Source organism: Aethalodelphis obliquidens, unplaced genomic scaffold (assembly GCF_003676395.1).
Source record: "Aethalodelphis obliquidens isolate GAN/ISIS:26980383/991018 unplaced genomic scaffold, ASM367639v1 scaffold8, whole genome shotgun sequence".
In the NCBI taxonomy this organism is placed as follows: Eukaryota; Metazoa; Chordata; class Mammalia; order Artiodactyla; family Delphinidae; genus Aethalodelphis; species Aethalodelphis obliquidens.
Genome location: NW_020837952.1, coordinates 11,644,166 through 11,669,535, shown reverse-complemented (window position 1 = coordinate 11,669,535; position 25,370 = coordinate 11,644,166). Strand labels below are relative to the sequence as shown.

The following is a 25,370-nucleotide window of genomic DNA, read 5'->3' as shown; positions in this document are numbered from 1 at the left end:
AGTGAACATGTGAACCATTACATATTAGCATGAAATGGGCCTCCACTAACAGATAATTAGCCTACCCAGAATCTATTTATCTCTTTCCCCTCCCCACATCCAGTTGGAAATTAGGGTAAAGAGATGATTAGTTTATTAAGCCAATCAATCTACTCCATTTCTCTGGCCATAATCACTGATTCACGACTGGGCATGGGACTAAAGCCGATTCACTTGATTTTAGTAACTTAAGAAGAATCTGATAAACACACACCTGCTACTGACATATAATCCCTTTATTAGCCTACAACTATGAGAAGAAACATAGTTAGGATGCAGTCAACCCCCTGGAAAGCAGAACAGGGAAAAAAATTTTGGTTTTTGGTGATAGTACTGAACCACTGGATCAACCAATCCTAAAGCCCTCCATCTCTGAATTTTCCAACTAAGCCTGTCCCTTTATTGTTAAAGCTAGTCAGAGCCTGAATTTGTGTCATATGCAAACAAAAGAATACTAAATTATACACCGGCCACTCTGAATTAACATGTTATAACTCAAGATTAGATAAATGAAAAGTATGGTTTACTACTAGATTAATATTTTACCAATGTCAAGGGAATATTAAGCACAGCAAATATATTTGATTTATACATTTATTTTTTAAAATATTTAAGCAACTAATACAGAGATTGGCACATAGTATATACTCAGTAAATGTATACGGAACTGGAAAGTTCAGTTCTTGCTGTCACGAAGTTCACAATTTCTGAGGAAGGAAGAGCCTTGTCCAATTAACCACAATGCAATGTAGTAAGTGGCATCAATGAAGTGTTCTGGAGTACAGAAAACTGATTATTTAATTCCTTAAAAAATACAAACTGATTCATGTCACTCCTCCATGTTCAAACCTTCAATGGTTAAAGAATAAAATCTGATGCCTTATGATGGCTTGTAATACCCATAGCCACTTTTTCAGACTTATTCCAGGCCCTGCCACCTCCCTAAGTGGGATTTCTCAACACTGCTTTAAAAATATACCATGATCTTTTATATTGCTTAATTGATCTACATCTCCTTCTCCCTTTTTGCTGGTACTCCTTCTTCAAATGTTACTTCTGTTAATCCTTGCCAAGATCCCCTAGGCAGTTATTTCCTTGTCTATTGAGGGAAGGGGGAACCTAACTTTTTATTCAACACTGACTACTTGGCAAGTATCATTAAATGCCATATCTCAATTGAATCTCTTAATGGTTAAGACATGAAATTTGTACTGGTATTACCCTTCTTTTACAGATGAGAAACACTCTCAGGCTCATCTGCCCCAAAATCATAGAGCATCCTGTCCTAAGAAACAGGATGCTTATTGTCTTATGTGGCAAAATTTAAGAATCATAAAAAATCTAATGCACTCTTACTTTAAAATATTTTTCATTAAAAAAACCTTCTCGTTTTAAAAAAACGGCTTCCTGGGCTTCCCTGGTGGTGCAGTGGTTGAGAATCCGCCTGCCAATGCAGGAGACACGGGTTCGAGCCCTGGTCTGGGAGGATCCCACATGCCGCGGAGCAACTGGGCCTGTGAGCCACAACTACTGAGCCTGCGTGTCTGGAGCCTGTGCTCCACAACAAGAGAGGCCACGAGAGTGAGAGGCCCGTGCACTGCGATGAAGAGTGGCCCCTGCTCGCCACAACTAGAGAAAGCCCTCACACAGAAAGGAAGACCCAACACAGCCAAAAATAAATAAATTAATTAAAAAAAAAAAAACGGCTTCCTAAATAATATCCATGAATGTTGGAGAAGAGTAACTATAAATAATACCAAATTATATTTTTCATTTATCTCAATATATGATAATATATTATTACCTAAAGAGAAATTTCAATAATACTGACATTATTAAATGAAAGTATGGAAATTAAAAAAAATACCTTAATAATATTCTGGAGTACTTTCTCATTCACCACTGCTTTGTGACAGGCTGTTTTTTGGTATAAATCCACAACTACTTCTAAAGACCTTTCAGCAAATGGTACATAATTCAAGGCTACCCATTCCGCCTAGAAAGTAATATTTTCACAGAGTTAAAATAAAAATGAGATTAAATGAAATCATATTGTTTTCAAAGCGAAAGCTTCTTTGTCTTAAAGTTTAGGCCTTGGTTTTAGGCCAGATTATATTACGTGCAAAGTTTTCAAAGAGATATGTACTTCATGAAAGAATAATTTTCAGCCAGACAAAAATTAAAACTATCAGAAAAAGCACATAGAGCATTCTATCAAAAACTGGGAAAGATGTACTTTATTTGTTGCCAATAGGTTAGGACAATTTTAGGAAATTTAACTCACCGGTGCAAATAGTTGGATCTATTGTGATTCCATTGTGTTGCAAGACAAATAGAATGAGAAAAGTTAATACACATTAAAACTACGTTTCGGACCATGTAAAATTATAATTTTTATGTTGAGTGAACAAAATCAGCATGTGCATGCATTCAGAAATTTACTTTTCCCCTAAGCCAAAACAAAGTTAAAATTTGCCAACTATGGCTATAAAAATCTTTTATGTAAAATCCAACTAAATTTCACACCAGTAGTAGACTTATTTAGTACACACAGATTTCTTCATTTTGTATTGCAGATATCTATTTTAGATAAGATTAGGCTTAGGGATTTAGAAGCCATTTTAGAGCGGGATGAGGACACAAAGAAAGGAACTTCGAAGAAAGAGTAACATGCAAGGCCAAACTTTCTGGAGAACCACTTGGGAAAAGAAAGTAATAAACAAACAAACACACAAAAGGAACACAGAAAAGGTCTTCCAAATAGTGTTTCTTTTCAGCTTAAACCGTTAACATACATATGAAAGTTTATTTGTGAATGAAAATTTTCTGGGATAATCAAAGTCCATCTTAAGTGGAACTGACTATATTTATAAGCCATGAAATCTTACAGAGTAAATATAATTTATAGCAAATTACCTGATTATATTTTGCATTTGCAATGTGTTTTGTTTCTAGCTGTCCATACTGTGGAGGTTTACAGGAAAATTCTACAAATGCCAATAACTGGTCAAATATAGCTGGATACATTATCTGCATGTTTTCCGGTCCTATACAGATGGCCTATAAAAACAATATATGAATAGTAGAATGCATAATCTGAACTCCATTAAGTTCTTTACTGTATATGCTTTTGTTTAACCAAAGAATCGAAAAGGCTGTCCTATTTTATGTTAAGTATTATACAATTTTTTATAAGCCCTGAAGGACATTTAAGCTATTTTAAACTATTACTGAATAAAGTGTAGGCTAAATGTATTAATCAGCTAAAAAACGTTTTTTAATTAAAAGTGTGGCTTATTACTCAGCAGACTAAACAAAGGGCAAGCACTTAAAGAGAAAACCCTGGCAGTTCTGAGGTTCCACAATCTGATCATTTGTTCAGTAATATACCCATCAGACCATTTACAATGCTTCACTGACTAAGATGATGTTGACTTCTACTTAAGTGATGGCATTAACTTATTGAAATGACAGCTGATTCCTGTATCATGCCTGGTCCACAGACTTTAACAAATAATCATGTTCATTACAGTCGGGAAAATAAGTTATGAATAAAAATTTGTTTCTAAAAGAAATGTATACAGTATATTAATTTTTAACAGGGCAGAGTATATTTAGTGTCTAATGTATCTAAATATATAGACTTGATTTAAAACAAGAAAAATTTAAAAATTTAATAGAAATTAAACTTAATGCTACAAATAATTTCATAAAACAAAGAATACATATTCTGATACTGCAGATTTTAATTACTTCAAATACATTGAAAATACTTAAAAATAAATCTTATGTTTTTATTTTCTCTAGCGACATATGTGTTTTCTCCTCCCATCCTTTCATATTTTCCTGTTTTAGTGTTCGTTTCTCTCTGTGGGAAAAATATTTAATGATATGTTATGGAGTATCTAAAATATATTTGTGCTTTACAAAACAAAAAGCATGATCATTCTACACTTGAGGTACCCTCAAAATACAAAATCAAAATTCAAAGCATTTCAAAATTTTAAGGAATTTCTTTAAAAAGATGTGCACAACATTTATATTTTCATGCAATCATGGCTTTTTTAACCTGTCAGATAAAAGACTAGTTTTATTTTCCCTCAGAGAAGAGGTAGCCATTTAGCTTTAACTGGTGTTTTAGATAAAATTATCTTGAGGTACAAAGTAGATAAGCAAAGTGCTGCCCATTAGTATGTTTGATTATCCTATAATTACAATGTGAAAGTAGAACAAAGATATCTAATACCATCTTTCCCTACTTGGTTACTTTTCTCAGAAACAGTGAATCATGAACTTGAAAGGTATACAGCCTAAAAAAATTCTCTCTACTAACTACTTCTAATAGTTTCACTGGTCTTCTTTATTAACCCCTTGCTGAGTCTTAACTCTTACAAGTAAACAAGTAGAAATTACTGTGGAAAAGAAATAATTACCCTAAATGAATTCTTTTATTTTCAGTGACAAAGCAAGGGAGGGAGGGAAAAGTCTGTGTGGAGACCTTAGAAAACTAATTTTTCTGAAAATACCTTAGCAACAAATAATGACCTGGACTATATGTTTTAATTTTCAGTGGTCCTTTATTAAAAAAAAAAAAAAAAACTAATAGTGTTACAGTTGAATTCTGGAATCTTAAAATGCATAATATGGAACCAACTTTTTCTTTTTTTTTTTTTTACAACAAACTTCATTCTAAGAAAAAGTTATTATTGGCTTTCTTCAGTATTCTGAAGTTTATCAGAAAAGCCTATATATAAATCTGGTAACAGATTTTAGTCCAAAAGCTAAGAATCCATAAGCAATCTGGACAACAGTTCTTATTAGTCCTTGAAAACTGTGTACGTGAAAAAAAGAAAAGAAACTGGACATCTAACCTCTCACATGGTTCAAGGTTTCTCTTATTAAGTCATTTGAAATAATTCAATCCGTGTGGCAATAAATAAGATAGATGCAGTCTCCTGATCTCAGAACTTAGGGAAAGCAGATAATCAAATTCTCAGGTCCCCCATGTATGCCAAAGTATCTTGGCCAAAAAAAAAAGTTGGCCTACATGACTAAATCATTTTGGTTGTGAACTAGTGATCTGAAAACCAAGGAAAAGACTATGACCCTGAAACCCTAAACAATGTAAGGGTAAACATGAAATTAGAAATGAGTTTTTCCTTTAGGAAGGAAAACTGCTTTTAATCAATAAAATGTTTTGCAGAATAGCTTATTAGTTTATGAATAAAGTCCCAAAGCAAGTAAATTTTGCTTGTGAAAAAATTTTCTGACACCTGTGGGGGGAAATATAAAAACACCCTTACTTGGAAAAAGAAAAAGAAAGAAAAAATAAAAACACTCTTTACTAATAATGAAATATGTTTTCTGTTAGGAAATATTAAAGACCCTATATATTTGAATCACATTCAAGTATTATGAAACATCATTTAGATAATCACATAAGTAATAAACAATGGCTAGAGTGAAAATTAGTAATACAAAATGATATCAATTTATATAAATAAAACTTCCTAAGTTTCCAACAATAAAACTTCCGAAGTTCCCAATCGAAGGTATATATTGCTTTCAAAGCCATTAAAAGTTCAAAGCTTAGAACAAATTCCTAGTAGTTGGGATGAATGATTCTATTTGTTTTTTTATTGCGAAAGCAGCAGTTTTTTCCTAAATAAAATTATATGCTTTTTTCCATGGAAAAAATTTTGGGGGTTTGTTGTTTCCTTTTGTTTACTATCCTCTACACATATATAAAAGCTTGAATTAAACATCTGAAAGTTCTAGATTATGGGTATCTCACAAGGCCTATGCTCTCTTTCTCTAATATATTAACTTTTCCATTCCCTCTAAGGCAGTCTATAAGCAACTTATGTTCACAGTCAGGGAGAAAAAAGTTATTATTGACAGGCTACTTTTCTCCCCCCACTGAAAATAAAAGCAGCTCTTTTGATTTCAATTATGGAAAACTGATATCCCTACAATAAAGTTTTTAAAATGCCAAATTCTCTTAGATTTTAAGTTTCTACACAATTTGTTTCTCTGCACAGTGTAACTAGGGGTAAAGAGATCAAGGAATTACTGCTCAGCTAGACTTCCTCCAGAGTCATTCAAGGCATATTATGGTGTAGTAGAAACCACCATTCTTACTTTGAAAGTTTTCTTCAATCCAGTTGCATATAAGGCAATCATTTAATTAGAAAACATGATCTTCAGTACACAAATGGCTACTGATAACACATGTGTAATCAGAATCTAATACTTCCATTCTAATTTTGTTAGAATGTCATAGCTACTTTGTTGAGATTGCTGGCTCTTCAGGTGGCATTTTTTTTGTTTAGCATTTTGGTTGTTGTGAATGGTGCTAATAATTACCTTGACAGTTTAAAACATTCTTTGATTTTGATCTGGTCTTGCTTGCTAACTGGAATGTGCTCAATAATTTTTAGGTCTGTTTTAATATATATATACATATATATTTTGCAGGAACAAAACACACATAGGTTAAAATATATCTTTTTAAAATTTCTGTGAGAAAAATACTTTATAAATTTATTCTTACTTCTTTTTTAAAAAATATAGGCTTCCAACAATTCCAGAGCTAAATTTAAGTACAGATGAAAAAAACAAAATATAATCCTATGGCTTATTAATTTTCTAATTATAGAGATACTTTACTAAAGTTGTCATTCCAAAAGTATATCCTCTTGTGAAGAGTTACATGAACAAACCAAAAAAAGCTGGTGAACAGAAGCAAGAGAATGCAGGCAGTTTCTTAAAGACTCTCAAAATAAACCTGAAATACCTTTTAAAATATATTAGAAAAATAAAAGTTTTAAAAATAAATGGATATTTACAATCTTTTTTTTTGATCTTTACAATCTTGAATTCATCCCAAAGTATACACACACAACAATCTTGATGATCCAGAATTTATCCCAAAAAATATATAGCGAAGTAAAAAAAAGTTCCAGAGAACCATATTCAATATTGCTTAGATAGCCACTAAAATTCTATTACCTTTTGGAGAACATCTAGAGCTGTAAGTACAGCTTCCTGTAAACTTGTCAAAACTGCTTCAGTGTAAGATGGAAGAATGAAAGGGGATGCATCTGAACTTATTGGGACTGAAACGGCACTGTGTAGTATGACTCCCAACTTTTGCAAATCATCCATGTTGAAACCAGTTTTTATGTGTTGGTAAAGAGCTGGAAATATTTGAATTAAAGCTGTAAGAAAAGGCTGGCTGGGAATGAAAGTTAGTTTATCAAAAGTAATAGGAGGCTTAGTGCTTTCAGATCCAACTCTATACCAGGTATTCCATGCAGCCCACCAGAGATTCAAATCTTCAAGCTCATCAGTAACTACGGGTGGCTCAGAGCTGCTATATCTTCCAAGTCTTTCTCCAATGGAATCTGTTCTTACAAATGGCCTGTTCAGGCCAGGGCCTGATATGGACCCTAAAAGGACAGGCACAGGGACATTAACTGCAGGTGGTGTCTCAGGCTTATCTGAGTCTCTGACAGGGGTCACAATCTGTAAAATTTCCTGGAAGCTTTTCAGCGCAGCCAGAGATACTTCATTGTTTTTGCTGAGTGCTGCTGATTGTATATGGTCAAGAAGAACATCCCATGCTCTTGAAAAATCTCCTATATTAGGAAGAGGGAAAAAAAAATTTATCACCATAAAAGAGATCAAATTTTCTCTTACTATTAGACACTTTAAAGTTTATTTGCTTTATTTTTCTGCTTAAATTCCTATAGAACTAGAAAAAATATGCTAAGGTACTAACAATGTGAATTAAAATCATTACAACCCAAAAACCCAGTAAAAAATTTTTGTCAGCTACAGGAACATACAGCATCAAGAAGAGGACAATGAGTATATCAAACACGGTTTTGGTCTTAAAAATAAAACTCTGTAAATGTATGTATACATGTTTCTATTCTAGTACTTCTGCCTAAGGAGAACAGAATAAAAACTTAAGAGGGTGAAAACAAAAACTTTTCAGTAACATCTTCAGTCTATCCATCTACCTTTATTAATGATTAAGTAAGATGTTCCCATTCTTAAGCATATTGGAAAAGTTATAACAATGATACACGTTTTTTTATCCGTCTAAATGTTTAAAATAAACTGTAAATCATACTCCATAAAAATCTTAACTTTACACTTTGGTTTTCATATTTAAGTAATTTTACAGTTGTGGAATTTTCTTAAACATTTTTCCCCCATCAGTGAGTTGCCAGGAGAAAATGCACCATAAAGATTAGACTGTCCTTTTACAATGAGTCTAAATTTATTTCTCCCATGTAAAACCGAGTCGAATGATCTACCATCAGCAGAGCATGGGCTGAATGGTAGCTGTTGTTTCCACTAATCAATTCAATCTCTTGCTCTACTCCTGTGACCAACTAAGCACGTTTATAATGAAACTCTCTATGGCCCGGCGTGGTTTGTTCCTATGAAGCCCAGCAAAAAATGATCTTGTTCCTACAGACATCTAGCCCAATGGCTTTATTAGTAGCATGGATTATTACCCACCTATTTGTATTTAAATAATGCAAAAATCAGAGGAACTGACATTCTGCAAAGGATAACATAAGTAGGCTATGAAATAGAGATAATCGAGGTTTAAAGAATTTCACTTCACAAAAGCTATCAAAGACTAGATGTTTTTTCAGGAAGGGATAAACCCATATATGACTGAGGAAGCATTCAGTTAATTGGAAAGCTGGAACTAAGTCTGGTATAAAACAGTAAGTATTGCTCTGCCTTTACAGGATAAATGATAACACTTGCCCAGTTATATGCCTCTTCCTCTCCATACATTTTTAAAAAAAAATTGAAGTATAATTTACATACAATAAAAAACAGATTTTTCAGTAAACTGTTCAAAGAGTTTAAAAAATTTTTGTCTAAAAACTATCAAAACAACAAAACAAAATACTTCTGCTTGTTGCCATTCCAGTCCAAAAGTCAGATGAAACATTACATTTCCCCACCAGAATGGTGACCAAGTCTCAGATTTAGAATATTCTACGCCATAGTTAGGAAAAAACCCAGCAATTCTTTCATTAATATATTCTATGTCTAGGAAGAAGTCTTCTTTCTAAAAGACTAGGTATAATTATATATTGCACATGGTTATGTTAAAAATATTAACCGCATTATTTAAGAATATTTTAAAAAATTTTTATACAATTTTTAAAGGTTACACTCTATTTACAATTATTACAAAATACTGGCTATATTCCAGTGTTGTAAAATACATCCTTGCAGCCTATCTTATACCCAATAGTTTGCAGCTCCCAGTCCTCCACCCCTGTATTGCCCCACTTGCCCCCTGTCCCCACTGGTAACCACTAGTTTGTTCTCTGTATCTGTGAGTCTGCTTCTTTTTTGTTATATTCACTAGTTTGTTTTATTTTTTAGATTCTACATAGAAGTGATATCATATCAGTATTTGTCTTTCTCTGTCTGACTTACTTCACTTAGCATAATGCCCTGCAAGTCTACCCATGTTGCTCCAAATGGCAAAATTTTCAACTACAAGAAAAAAACTGCAAAAAACCACAAACATGTGGAGGCTAAACAATATGCTACTAAACAGCCAATGGATCACTGAAGAAATCAAAGAGGAAATCAAAAAATACCTAGAGACAAATGAAAATGAAAACACAATGATCCAAAACCTTTGGGACGCCAGCAAAAGCAGTTCTAATAGGAAAGTTTATAGCCATACGAGCTTACTTCAGGAAATAAGAAAAATCTCAAATGAACAACCTAACTTTACACCTAAGGGAACTAGAGAAAAAAGAACAAAACCCAAAGTTAGTAGAAGGAAAGAAATCATAAAGAGCAGAGCAGAAATAAATGAAATAGAGACTAAAACAACAATAGAAAAGATCAATGAAACTAAAAGCTGCTTCTTTGAAAAGATAAACCAAATTGACAAACCTTCAGCCAGACTCATCAAGAAAAAAAGGGAGAGGGCCCAAATCAATAAAATCAGAAATGAAAAAGAAGTTACAACTGACACCACAGAAATACAAAGAATCATAAGAGACTTCTATGAACAACTATACACCAATAAAATGGACAACCTAGAAGAAATGGACAAATTCTTTGAAAGAATCTCCCAAGACTGAACCAGGAAGAAACAGAAAATATGAACAATTATTGGTTATGAAATTGAATCAGTAATTTAAAAACTCCAATGAACAAACATCCAGGACCAGATGGCTTCATAGGTGAATTCTACCAAACATTTAGAGAAGAGTTAACACCTATCCTTCTCAAACTACTCAAAAAAAACTGCAGAGGAAGGAACACTTCTGAACCATTCTATGAGCATCACCCTGACACCACCTTATTCTAAAATAATAAAAACCATTTCCTAGTGTTCAAATTATAAAAAATCATCAAAGCTACATGAACTGCATCATGTCTTCATTTTAAAAAATCTAAATCTATTAGTTCTTAGCTTTTAAGATAAAGTAACTATCACAGAGGTATTAAAAATGATGCTTATTTGTCAAAACTCAGCAAACATACAGTTAAGATTGGCACATTTCATTATATGTAAATTTTACATGAAAACAAAAAACTAAGATTTAAAATGTATACGTATGTACATTATATATATATATGTATATGTATATATAAAATAGAGAGAGCCCTAAAGTGTACATGATGAACACCACACAAAAATGCCCACAAAAAGAGTAAATATGCTTATGCTTTAACGTAATGGGGGGGAAAGCCAACCATAAAAGAATAAATTAAAAAAATAATATGTACTTGTTCACAATTATGTACAAAAGTACTTCTGTTCACTTTTCTCAACCACTCCCAGCCCTACCACCAGAATTGAAGGAAGTTATTATAATCTACACCAGAGTTTCTCAATCTCAATACTACTGACATTTTGGGTTGGATAACTCTTTGTTGTAGGGGCTATCCTGTGCATTGTAAGATGTGTAGCAGCATCCCTGGCTGCTACTCCCCCCAGAAGCCAGTAGTGCATGTCCTTCCCCAGTTGTGACAACCAAAACTGTCTCCAGACATTGTCAAATATCCTGTGGGGGGAGGGAGTAGGTTGGGCAAAATTGGCCCTGGTTGAGAGGCATTGATCTACACAACCAAGTTTCCTCACCAGTCTAACAGTATCCTACCATTCTTCTTTGTGGCCATTCCATTCCACACATACCATCTGAAGTGATATTTCTGAACTGCATATCTGATCACATCACATCATGGATTAAAACCTGCCAGTGCTCTTAGAATAAAGTCTTAACTTTTGAACATAACCTACAAAGTGTTCCATGCTCTGGCCTCTCTCTACCTCTACAACCTCATGTGGAATTACACTTTTCTGTGTTCTCTTCATTCCAGACCTTCAAACATGCCGGGGTCCCCACCATCCCCATCTCCTCAATCTTCTCCCATCTCTTTTACACATTCTCTCTGCCTGTAAGGCTCTTCCCAGTTCCTCCTTCCCTTGCCTGATGAACTACTACTCAGATAAAATACTGGTTTCTCAGGGAAGCCTATACATACCTCACTGGCCTGGTCAAATATCTATTATAAGCACACAATCTATTATAAGCTCCTTTTAGCACTGATCATTGTAGCAATTTTGTATTTATTTATGTAATTATAGCTCTTCCCTCATACCCATGATATAGCAAGGACATTGTATCCCTAGAGACTCACCCGCAGTAGGTGCACATTACATACTTTTTCAGTGAAATGAATGAAAACGTGCATGCTCGTGCACACACCACACATAACACAAAGACTGGCAGTTAAGATGGATTCTTCTTGGAAAGTAGCATTGTATATGAACTTTAAAGAATCTCCTGTATTTTCCAAATTTCCTTTAACATTAATTACTTGTATCCTCAGAAAAAAAAAAAAAGTGTATCTACCTAAAGGTTGCAGTAAATATCTTCTAGTGTTGAAGATTCTTGCTACTCCGGCCAATGTTAAAACCCATGTCTCAGCCCATTGCTTCTCTGCTGTGTCCCTTGAATGATGAATGAGAATATTGCCACCTCCGGACTCAATCTTTTCTTTGTCTGCAGTGGTAGAAGACTCTCGAACTCGGTCCAATAGATGAAAGAGAACCTAAATATTTATAACAATGCATATAAAAAGTACTGATAACACAGCTTAAGTAACAGCATAGAAAATTAGGCATTGTTACAAAGAATTACACCTGACATTCTGATCAATCCCCATATATTAAACGAAACTGACCAACTGAGGTATCCTTATATTAAGTTTATCCTTAAGGTCATGGAATATGAAAAATTAAAATAAATTGGATAGACTATTGTCTAAGACTTACTGAGCTGAGGTGCCAATGGAGCATCTAGGGGGTAACATACAAGAAGGGAATGAAGCTAAGGAGAGGGATCCAGGCAAATATATAACTATGAGTGACATCTGGACAGAGGTTACTGCTGAAACTTCAGGACTGGATGAAGGTGCTTGAAAAAAATCAAGCAGGAAGCGGTTGGGATTTGGGGAATGTTTACATTTAAAATGTAGAATCAGAGGAAGTAATAGGAGCCCAAAAAATAAAATAAAAATTGAGTAGAGAAGCACACGCATGCTGTGGAACACAAGCCAAAGGAAGAGAAATTTCAAGGAAAAAATAATCAGCAGTATTAAATGCTACAAAAAATGAGCAGGATAAGGATTGAGCATGGGGCAAGAGACTTGGCAATTAGAAGACTACCTGTAGAGCCTATGAACAATTTGTGTGGTTCTAAAAATATGGTCTCAGAACCATCAGCATCACCCAGGAGCTTCACAGACATGCAAATTCTCAGTCCTTGCGCCAGGGTTTGAAAGAAATCAGAAACTCTAGGAGGTTGGGGACAGTGGCTCAAGCAATTTGTTCTTTATTAAGTCCTCTAGGAGATTCTGTTACATGCTAAGGTTTAAGATACTCTGAAGTAGAATAATCTGGATATCAAATTACAAGGGGGTAAGGGAATGCAGGGGAATTGAGAAAGAAAAAAAGTTATTGAGATTTAGGCAGGAAGATTAACAATGAAGCTGTCTGAAAAGAAAACAAAAATCAGAGAAAATATCAGTTTGTTTTTTAAAACAGTAAAGGACTCTGCAGCATGTTTGTGAACTGAGAAGCCAGGGGATAGAGTTGAAACAGAAGACACAAGAGAGGACTTCCCTGGTGGTCCAGTGGTTAAGACTACTCTTCCAATGCAGGGGGCCCGGGTTAGATCCCTGACGTCCCTCATGCCGCGTGGTGCAGCTAGTTAAAAAAAAAAAAAAAACGAAAAAAAACCAGAAGACATAGGAGTGGGGAGCAGGGCTTTTAATTATTTTTATTAGGGAACATATTAATTTTTTAAGAAGACATTCTGGGGTCTTTTTATTAAACTGAAAACACTGTTAAATACAATGAAGGTTTACCATTTTGCCTACCATCAAACTTGCTGATTTCAAAAATTCACAAAAGCAATGGAAGGATTATAAATAGAATTTTATTAAAATGGAACAGATTAAACAAAAAACAGAGAGCTTTTAGCAAAGAGGGGATGCTCACTAACAAGCTGTTGACCCTGTAAGAACATTTTAAAAAGAAGATAAAATTGAAAAATTAAAAAAATGAAACTGCATATTTAATGAACGAACATGGAATTTACAAATTGGAGGTGGTTTTTGTTTGGTGAGCCTGCAAGTAAATTTCACTACTGGTGAAAATTTTCATTTGACTATATTATATTTGAATTATAGGTAGTGGTTTACCAACTACTAGTTCTATTACCACAGGGGAAAACGAGGAGAAAGGGAAGTGCAAAGGAGATAAAGAGATAAAAAGATGAGGCTTTTAGTATTTAATCTGATCCATGTCAGGTGCAATTAAAAATACAACAAAGCTAACATTTTCTGTTTTGCCAAATGCACAGACGGAAACTCTTCTTTAAAAATTAATAGGAAGAAAAAGAATATAAATGTATAACTGAATCACATTCAGTGAAAGTGAAACTAACACATTTTAAATCAACTAGAGTTCAATAAAAAAACTAAAAATTAAAAAATTTTTTTTTAAATTAATAGGAACAAGTTTAATTGAAAAAGTATATAAGCATGTCTCAATTAAGAACTGATAACTGAAGCTATTTTACAGTACCTTCCAAATAACAGTGTGCCACGTTGAGGGCTGTAATAAAGTTCCATGTGCACCAATTGTCGAAAATAGAGTTTGCCCTGCACTCTTCCTAACAGCAGGACGGGGGTCCACACATAGTTCACCCAATTTTGCATAAAGACACAACCACAAACAATCAAACGGTGGTGCAGGGTGGAACGGCCGATTTAAAACCACTCCTTTTTCTTCTGCCTGCTTTTGCTGTGCTGCTTCTTCGTTATTTAATTCTTTTTCAATAGTTTCTCCTCTTTGGAAAAAATAATCTGAAATATTCCACTAAAAAGCAAAGGAGAAAATATCAATTTATTCATAGATTTTATTTTAAACACATAGATATGCAACACATACTTTTTCAGAATTAAAAAAACAATTATTTCAGAAACTCCTTTTCTAGTAGAATGGATTTAATGAAAATATCTCCTCTTCTGTCAAGTGTCTCTGACTGATTTCAGAATTTGAGGGAGCAATCTTATGCTAACATTAATAATTTGAAAAAATTGGTGCAGTCAATGTGGAAAACAGTATGGAGGTTCCTCAAAAAACTAAAAATAGAACTACCATATGATCCAGAAATTCCACTCCTAGATATATATTTGGAAAAAATGAAAACACTAATTTGAAAAGACACATGCACCCCAATGTTCATAGCAGCACTATTTACAATAGCCAGGATATAGAGTTACCTAAGTGCCCATCAACAGATGAATGGATAAAGAAGATGTGGTAGCTAGATAGGTAAATAAATAGATTGTATGTATTATATATATATCTGTCTATCTCTCTCTCTATATATATACACGTACACACACACGCACACACACACACACGATGGAATACTACTCAGCCATAAAGAAGAATGAAAATTTGCCTTTTTCAACAACATGGATGAACCTGGAAGGTATTATGGTTAGTGAAATAAGTCAGACAAAGAAAGACAAATACTGTATGTTATCATTTATATGCAGAATCTAAGATGAGTCAAACAAATGAATACAACAACAGAGAAAGAGACTCATACAGAACAAACTAGAGGGGAGATGGAAGTGGGAAAGGACAATATAGGAATAGGAGATTAAGAGGTATAAACTACTATGTATAAAATAAACAAGCTACAAGGAAATATTGTAAAGCACAGGGAGTAGAGCCAATATTTTATAATAACTTTAAATGGAGTATAATCATAAAAATTTTTAATCACTATGTTGTATACCTGAAACTAATATAATATTATAAATCAACTATACCTCAATAAATAAAAGAAAAAAGAAAACAAGTTGGTTCTACCTAGAAAGTTGAACATGCACATACATAAAGACCCAGCAATTCCAATGTAGGCTATGTGCCCTCAAAAAATTCCTTGCACTAGTGCAAGAATCTTTATGACAGCATTGCTCATAACTGCAAAGACCAAGAAATAATCCAAATGTTCACCAAAGGTAGACTGGATCATTAAATTGTGGTATAATCATAAAATGAAATACTGCATGATTAAATCACCAGGAGTGAATCTCAAAAATAAATGTTGAGCAAAGAAACAACAGAAGATTAAAGTATGATTCTACTTATTCTGTTTCATAAACAGGCAACTGCAAACAATATATTATTTAAGTGTAAAAGCATAAAGTGATAAAAACTATACAGAAAAACAGGGAAGCAAGTAACAGAAATTTCAGGATACAAATGACTTTGACAGAGGAGACCAGTGCAATCTGAGAGGGGCATATGAAGGGTCTTAAGTAGGGTGATGTGCCATTTCCTGGCTTGGGTGATGGGTACTGAGGTGTCTGGGTGTATCTTTACTTCACAGTAAAAATTAAAAGAAATGAAGGACAATGAAAAAGAAACAAAATGTTTAATATGAAAAATTTCAAGAACATACAGAAAAACAGGGAGAATATATCAATATACTGATATAACCACCACATCTAGATATAACAATTGTTAACATTTTGTCATATTTTCTTCATGCCTATATTTTATAATCTCTACTAGAAAAGGCTTTAAAAAACATAACCATGATACCATTATTAACCTAACAAAATTATTAAACAATCCCTTACTATCATTTAATAATATTTTGTAATTTCATACACACACACACACACAAAAAAAGGGGGTGCTAGGAAAACTGGACAGCTACATGTAAAAGAATGAAGTTAGAACCCTCCCTTACACCATACACAACAATAAACTCAAAATGGATTAGAAACCTAAATGTAAGACCGGACACTATAAAACTCTGAGAAGAAAACATAGGAAGAACACTCTTTGATATAAATCACAGCAAGATCTTTTCTGACCCACCTCCTAGAGTACTGGAAATAAAAATAAACAAATGGGACCTCATGAAACTTCAAAGCTTTTGCACAGCAAAGGAAACTTTTTTTTTTTTTGCGGTACGCGGGCCTCTCACTGTTGTGGCCTCTCCCGTTGCGGAACACAGGCTCCGGATGCACAGGCTCAGCGGCCATGGCTCACGGGCCCAGCCGCTCCGTGGCATGTGGGATCTTCCAGGACCAGGGCACGAACCCGTGTCCCCTGCATCAGCAGGTGGACTCTCAACCACTGCGCCACCAGGGAAGCCCCAAAGGAAACTTTAAACAAGACGAAAAGACAACCCTCAGAATGGAAGAAAATATTTGCAAACGAATCAACGGACAAAGAATTAATCTCCAAAATATATAAACAGCTCATGCAGTTCAACATTTAAAAAACAAACAACCCAATCCAAAAATGGGCAGAAGACCTAAATAGACATTTCACCAAAGAAGACATACAGATGGCCAAAAGGCACAGAAAAAGCTGCTTGGACTTCCCTGGTGGTGCAGTGGTTGAGAATCCGTCTGCCAAGCAGGGGACAAGGGTTCGAGCCCTGGTCCGGGAAGATCTCACATGCCGCAAAGCAACTAAGCCCGTGCACCACAACTACTGAGCCTGTACTCTAGAGCCCGCGAGCCACAACTACTGAGCCTGCATGCCACAACTACTGAAGCTCACGTGCCTAGCGCCCATGCTCCGTAACAAGAGAAGCCACCACAATGAGAAGCCCACACACCGCAACGAAAAGTAGCCCCTGCTCTCCGCAACTAGAGAAAGCGCGCGCAATGAAGACCCAACGCAGCCATAAATGAATAAATAAACAAATTTAGAAATAAAAAAAAATAAGAAGCATGAAGGCTTAAAAACAAAAAAACAAAAGCTGCTCAACATCACTAATTATTAGAGAAATACAAATCAAAACTACAATGAGGTATCACCTCACACCGGTTGGAATGGGCATCATCAGAAAACCTACAAACAACATATGCTGGGGAGGGTGTGGAGAAAAGGGAACCCTCTTGCACTGTTGGTGGGAATGTAAATTGATACAGCCACTATGGAGAACAGTATGGAGGTTCCTTAAAAAACTAAAAATAGAATTATCATATGACCCAGCAATCCCACCACTGGGCATATACCCTGAGAAAACCATAATTCAAAAAGACACATGCACATCAATGTTCAGTGCAGCACTACTTACAATAGCCAGGTCATGCAAGCAACCTAAATGCCCATTGACAGATGAATGGATAAAGAAGATGTGGTACATGTACACAATGGAATATTACTCAGCCATAAAAAGGAACGAAATTGGGTCATTTGTTCAGATGTGGATGGACCTAGAGACTGTGATACAGAGTGAAGTAAGTCAGAAAGAGAAAAACAAATATCGTATATTAATGCATATATGTGGAATCTAGAAAAAGGGTACAGATGAACCAGTTTGCAAGGCAGAAATAGAGACACAGATGTAGAGAACAAATGTATGGACACCAAGAGGGGGAAAGGGGGTAGTGGTGGTGGTAGGATGAACTGGGAGATTGGGATTGACATATATACACTAATATGTATAAAACAGATAATAAGAACCTGCTGTATAAAAAAATAAATAAAATTAAATTTAAAAAGAAATCAATTACCCTTCACAGCAGAGTCAACTGAACATTTCTCTTGTATGTACTATTATTTGTTTACTAAATTCTCCCATAACAAACCTTACAAAAGCCAAATTTCAGCTCAATATATCAAAATTATTCCAAATACTCTGCTTTTAAATAATTATTTCTTAAATGATATTTTTTAACCCTTCATACAAGGTATAAGTTTGGTACTGAAAAGTCATTTAAATGACTCCTATAGAGTCAAAAGCATAGCATTAGCTTGGCATTCACTCTCAGTTGCAAACAGTGATTTCTAGATTATATAAGGAAGGCAATGATACTTACCAATAAACCTATTGAAGTTAAACTAATATTAAGTTCTTGGTTATGAAGTCCAAAGCTACCTGCAACATCTACAACTATCTGCAGGCAAGTGCAAGGCATTGTTGGTAGAAAATCTGTCACAACCAACTGAAGACACTGGAATGCAGTTCGTATCAAGGATTCTCTGAAAATACAAAAGAAAAGAAATTTATACTCATGTATTTAACAGAAATGCAAGGAAAAATATATACCTTACAATAATTTGAAGTAAAATTTTATTTTAAAATTCGAACAAGAAAATTTTCCCTAACATAGATCATAGAGTACTTCATCATTTACATAAATGTAAAAAAAGATATGCTTACTTAAAAATAATTAACAAATAAAAATAAAGTACTCACAGGAATAAGAAATAAGTAAACTAAAAAAAAAAAAGAAACTATGTACTAATGCCATATTATTTCTATTGCATCAATTAGTCAAACAAAACATAGACATTGAATGAAAAAGGGAAATTGGATACAGCTACTTTCTCACCACTGTACCCTCAGTAACTAGCATGGTGCCTAGCACAGGAGAATACACACAATTCACTCACTGAATGAAAATGAGTTCCTTATTCTTTTATAGCTATACTATATTTTATTTAAAATTCTACATCTAGTCTGTAAAAGTAAAGAGTAATTTTGTATTTCAAATGAAGACAATAAGAAGTATATGGTTTTGGAGAAAAATTCTGGTGGTGAAAAAAATAATAAAAACATTAAAACAGCTAACACTTTGAGCATTTACTATATCATATACTTTCTAAGTATTTTACAAGTATTAATTAATTTCATCCTTACAACACACTCTATTTTATAACTGTTCGGATGATCTAGGCTTTGGCTGACATCTTTCCACTTTAATCATCTTGTATTTTATAGTATATAAGGAAATTTGTTATTACAGATAAATAAGAAAAATTAATTTTCCACAGGAGTCTCAAGCATTTCAATCATGTAAAACTCCTAAACTAGTCATCAAAACAAGGTTAAGTCCTGCCACAGAATTACAGACAAATATATCCAAATGTTTGCTAAATCTCGCCACTGCAATGTACTACCTTAAATTAAACAAGTCCATACATTTCCTCCAACTGTGCTCTTCCTTCTGTATTCCCTATTTAGTTAATAATACCACCATCCACTAAGCTGCCTAAGTCACAAATCTTGGAGTCATCCCTGACTCTGTCTGCTATTTCTGCCTTCACCCCAACAGTCAATCTATTAAGTAGCTCAAATCCGTCTCCTATTTCTAGAGAGCGCTGCAGGATTTCCCATTTACCCCTCCATGCTACTGACATAATGAGGTATCTCAAACACATAACAAATCACATCATTCCTCTGCTTAGAATCCTAAAATTCCTCCCAAATGTACTGAGGATAAGTCCAAATAATTTGTAAAGGCATATAAGGTCCTTTATAGTTTTGGCTCTGCCCCACTCCACAGGCATATACCCCTCCCACTGGAGTCCTATTCTTTTGTAGCATAACAAACTACTCTGTTACTAGGGCTCTAGGCCTTGTTCCTTTTCCACAGGTTTCTACTTTCAGAGCAGGAACTACTTATCCATGTAATCAGGCTAACTAGCAAGTATAGCATATATAGAGAGGTCAAACACTAAATGCTCATTTACATCTTACCAAATTGTTTACCAAAAGGAAACTCAGCCTTTGGATGTGTTTCAAAGTTTGTTAGACTGATGCATTTTTCTTATTGTTAAGTAAGAACCTTGTATTCATGTATAAATGGCAAAGAAACAGCAATTTTTCCATCCTTCCAAAACAAACGTGAGCCCTAAGAATTCCCTATAGCCACTTGAAGGTAGGGTAAGAAAAACTATTCTAGATCTTAAACTTAAGCAGGAAAGGCATACATAAAAAATTAACCATCATCCCAAGATTTTAGGAGGGATTCCCTTTCCCTATCACTTTTTGGATGTTAATTTTAAACACTTACCCTTGATCATTTCTGATTGCTCCCATAACTCCAAGCACTAACGGCCATCCAGGCCCAAGACTGTCTCCCTGACTCTGCAGAATCTGCAACACACATTCTAATTGCTTGAGTCGGATATCTGGATGGTTAACACTGGACATCTCCTTTAATGGGTTCAGTAAAAGCAACTGCAGCCTCTGAAAAGGACGCAAGAGGCTAATTAGAAAGAGAAGTCCCAGAACACGGAAAGGCTCTGCTATTGCCTTTCAAGTTTAAATTCACCTCCACTCAGACTGCAATGGTAAAGAGAATTCTTTTAGTAAAATAAACATTGAAAAAGATTTCTCTAACAGTAATCATTAGGATTATTTTGTCATCTATGTCTTTTTTTTTAATAAGAGAAAATAAAAATCAATCTTCAAGATGCTACATTTCAGGATAAACAGGGAGTGATCTTATGTTAAAAGGTATTAATTATAGACACATATATAAATGAATCTCACTAAAGGAAATATATCTATATATACACCTAGCTCTATTTGGAGAGAAGAAAACAATTCCCAATTTCTAAAATTACCTTTCATTTACTCTAGTAATGCATACCCCATGTACTGAAATTTAAAAGTCTCAGTACTCCTAAAAATGAACAAGTACAGTAGACAAAGATGACATAAAACCACAAAATTTTTTTACTGTTGCAGAGTGAAAAAAGCACTTTGTTCTATTCTTTTCAGCATTTGAAAGCACTTGCTTCATTTTTAATTTTTTTCTCTCCAAGGATTCATTTATTTGGTTCACTGACTGAACAAACATTTATTAAGCTCTCACCATGTGCCAGGTATTAAGCTGGATGCTGAGGATATATACACAAACAGGGCTTTCGTTATAAAAAACTTAAATTGTAGTAGGAAAAAAATATGAAATCACTAAAATGAAAGCTCTATAAAAATGATCTTCTCTGTCCTGTTCATCATTCTATTCCCAGGCAGCTAAAATACTGCCTGGCATAGCATGCACTCAATATTATTTGTTGAGGAAATTTGTAGACTATAACTACATACAATACAGTGAGATAATAGGGCAATGGGAATGGCTATTAAATGCCTCATTCCTACTCCATCTTCAAATAATAAAACTTTGGTGTACTTTTTAGAAACTGTATAAGATATATGTGAATGATTATGGGAGTCAGGACAAAGGATTCATGACAAAAGTAAACTCTGAAAGTATAAAATAACCTTTAAAAGTATTTAAAAATAAAAATCTATTTTATTGTGCTTTCCTCTTCTGCCACTTGTTTCTCCCAATGTAAGGGTAATGAGTGGGAAAAATAAAAATAGAGACAGGTAAGGACCAAAGGAAAAGAGGCTAATAAAGTATGGCCCCCAAATGAAGCCTTGGCACTGCATGAAGAGGAAAACTTCTAGATCGGGAGACCAATTCTAGGTAATTTATTAACTTAGTTCAGTGTTATTAACAAGAAAAAATTTTAATACAGATAATTCTAAAAATCTAGACATATCAACCTTCTGTAAGAGATCCATGGCCTACAAATAAAATAGAATATTAAGCAACAAGACCCACTTTTAGACTATCATCTATTTGATAAATTAAGAAAAGTTACACATGGGAGAGGATGATCTTACATTAAGTACTTTTAAAAAAGAGGTTTTTTTTTTTACCTGGTTTTGTGAAAGTGGAGGATCATGGTTAAATGTTAATCCTGCTTTAATAAGTGAAGTTAAAGCTTCTGCTCCCCACTCTCTCATTCGAGAGTTTGGATGCTGGCACACCTAAGGGTACACATGTGGAAAAAAATTAATATTTAATTTGTATACTTCAGCTATGCATCACACATCAGTTTGGGAAAAGAAAAATTAAAACATCACATTTTCTATTCTTTCATATGTAAAAAGTTATATCAAATGTGCATCAATAAAGGTTGAAGAATATATGAAAATATCCAAAAGCTTACCTTCTGAATAAGAGGCAAGAGGAAGCAATAGAGAGACAGAAGATAAAAAATGAAACTAAACAAGTCACAGAAAAGAAAGGATTTCATAAAGGTAAATGATGTCATCAGAATAAACAAAAGCAGCAGATACTCAGGTTCCTAATCAGGTCTATCTTCATAATCAAACACTGAGCTAAAATTTGAAAAAACTTATTTTTTGCCATTTGATGACAATTACATAATGAAGAAATCTGCATATAATCTTTAATAGCTCATAAAAGTAATCCCAATGAAATGGAGGGAAAAAAAGAAAGAAAAGACAAGCACATTTTTTTCCTATTAAGAATAATACCTTTCTCAGATTACTAAAATAATGTGAAACAATCACAGCAACCTAAACCTAAACTGCACATAAACATGTATTCCATAGAAGCAGCTGTTAAGAAGCAGCTAATTCTTCAGATTCACCCCAGTCTGAATACAGGAGAAGAGAAATCCAAATAAAATTCCCTGGCACTATTTATAATTAGTGATACCAAATAGGTTTTTTCCCTTTGTAGAAGAGCTACCTCATAATCACAGGAAAGGCTGTAAAGGAGCAGTGTTTAGTATGAAGTCTCAGTGCTAACTGCCTTGAAGTTTCAGAACTAGCTGAAGGTGAGGGGATCAAAAGATTACATAATAAAAGAAAGGGGTCCCAAGCTATCAGCTGAAGGAGACTTCAGAGATTTCATTGATATATCACCCATTTTCAGTCAAAAAAGTCAACCTATTCCTTCACCAAAACAATTACTATAGAACTTTAGCTCCTGATAAGATATACAGACAGAAGTACAAGGAAAAAAATGTTAATGCTGATTTTTCTTATGGTTATCCACAATTATTAATTCACTGTGTATGTCTTTATCCTAAACAAAAAGTAAATATAATAATTAAGAAAAAGAGGTTACCTCAAGTAGATGGCCAGTTAGAGGTCTCCATAGAATTTCTATTCGGTGCATGTTAACTAGACCAGTTTCTAACAATTTGGCAACAGCAAAAAGAGATGGTTCCTAGAGAGAAAACATAATACATTTTTATATTATAAGGAGAATTTGAATATTTCACTTGTAAATAAAACTGAGGATACTGTGAAGAGCATGACTATAATTAATATATGATTAATTAGCAGTAAATAGAACAAAACCTCAGTTATCATAAGACAAGCCTTTCTGCCCACCCTCAAGTATCTAGAATAGCTCCTAATTGGAAAATTTGATTGAGAAGAGAATGCTTTAGTGGGGAAAGAGTGAAAATTCAAAAATTATACCAGACACACAGAATGGCTAGTCTTCTGACCAGAAGGAAAGAATTTGCCTATGGACTGAATTGTGACCCCCACCCCCCAAACTTCATATGCTGTAACTCTAACCCCCAGTCTGATGGTATATGGAGATAGGGTCTATATAGAGGTAATTCAGGTTAAATGAGATCATAAGGGTGGGGCCCCAACACGATAAGATTAATGTCCTTATAAGAAGAAACACCAAAGAGCTTGTGAGCTCAGGCACACTTCTTTTCCCTTTTCTTCCCCCTTTTCCCTCTCCCTTTCCCTCTCTCACTGCCATGTGAGGACACAGTGAGAAGGCAGCCATCTTTCAATCCAGGAAGAGCGTCCACACCAGAACTGATCATGCTGGCAACCTGATTTTGGACTTCCAGCTTCCAGAACTATGAGAAAATTAATTTTTATAGTTTAAGTTATCCAGTCTACAGTATTTTGTTATGGCAGGCTAAGCTGACTGATATATATTCTTATTAGTGAAGTCTTCAAATGCTCAGGGTTTATGTGTTAATATCAGGAAATATGAAAAAAAAAAACCAAAAAGCAGAAAGGAGGCAACAGAGATCAGGGGAAAGAAGCGTGGCGTCAAGAAGAGGCAGAGATAAGCGTTGTCAGTTTAGACACTAACAGAAAAGTTGCAGAGACAGAAGACAAACCCCGTTCCTCAGTCGCTGGCATTTCAACAACAGAAAGGGAGTCAGTGTATCTCATAAGTGGCTAAATTAGAGTACCTGGTCCATGTGTTATAAGAACAGTTTCAGTAAAAAGATCAAAGGGCAACTATCTCTAACCCAATATTAATAGAGGTAGTAAAATATACTTAAATGAAAACTAAGCTAAAACCATGAGAATTTTTTGATGAGTGGCTGTGGTACTTCAAAAGGAGACAATGCATTAGAAAAAACAAAAGGCAACTGAAATTTTAAAAGCAAATTAAGAGGATAATAGTTTTACAATTTTTAAGGAAAAAGATTACATAATTATTCTATACTCAACATTTTTACAGGGCTGATAAAAATCTATTATGGAAATGTGTGATATTATCTTTCTTTCCTAGTAAAAGCCATTGAACCAAGTACCCTGGGGTCTAAGATAAATATAGTCAGGTTGATCATTCCTGCATGTGCTAATGCTGTAGGTACCCTAAAAATGTTTGTGGTAGAAAAATTCACCATTCTAGAGACAATATGATACAGTAGTTAAGACTGATGTCTATGAACTTTTAACATGTCAGTACTACCACTTAATAGCTATGTAACCTTGAGTAATTCTTTTTATTGAGGTATAACTGATTTATGGTATTAGTTTCAGGTATACAACACAGTGATTCAAAATTTTTATAGATTATATTCCATTATAGTTACTACAAAATATTGGCTATATTCCCTGTGCCATACAATATAACCTTGTTGCTTATTTATTTTATACATAACAGTTTGTACCTCTTAATTCCCTTACCCTATTTGCCCCTTCCTCCTTTCCTCTCCTCACTGGTAACTACTAGTTTGCTTTTTTTTTTTTTTTTTTTCCTATATTCAGTAGTTTTTTTGGGGGGGTTGTCTTGTTTTGTGGGTTTTTTTGATTCCACATATAAGTGATAACATACAGTATTTGTCTTTCTCTGTCTGATATATTTCACTAACCATTATA

The 25,370-nt window shown here is 34.2% G+C and overlaps 1 protein-coding gene across 5 annotated transcripts in view; it reads right to left on the bottom strand.

Moving 5' to 3' along the window:
- Positions 1–25,370, bottom strand: part of MON2 (MON2 regulator of endosome-to-Golgi trafficking) — a 124,189-nt gene that overhangs the window by 33,140 nt on the left and 65,679 nt on the right. For 4 of the 5 annotated variants that reach the window (XM_027106888.1, XM_027106885.1, XM_027106887.1 and 1 more), the window contains 10 exons: positions 23,347–23,448; positions 22,125–22,235; positions 20,464–20,639; positions 18,484–18,646; positions 14,201–14,494; positions 11,964–12,162; positions 7,051–7,679; positions 2,956–3,099; positions 2,324–2,341; positions 1,907–2,035 (listed from right to left, as the gene is read on the bottom strand). In XM_027106888.1, the coding sequence (XP_026962689.1) occupies positions 1,907–2,035; positions 2,324–2,341; positions 2,956–3,099; positions 7,051–7,679; positions 11,964–12,162; positions 14,201–14,494; positions 18,484–18,646; positions 20,464–20,639; positions 22,125–22,235; positions 23,347–23,448 (1,965 nt within the window). The remainder of the gene's footprint in view (positions 1–1,906; positions 2,036–2,323; positions 2,342–2,955; positions 3,100–7,050; positions 7,680–11,963; positions 12,163–14,200; positions 14,495–18,483; positions 18,647–20,463; positions 20,640–22,124; positions 22,236–23,346; positions 23,449–25,370) is intronic. The other variant, XM_027106886.1, reaches the window with a different exon arrangement.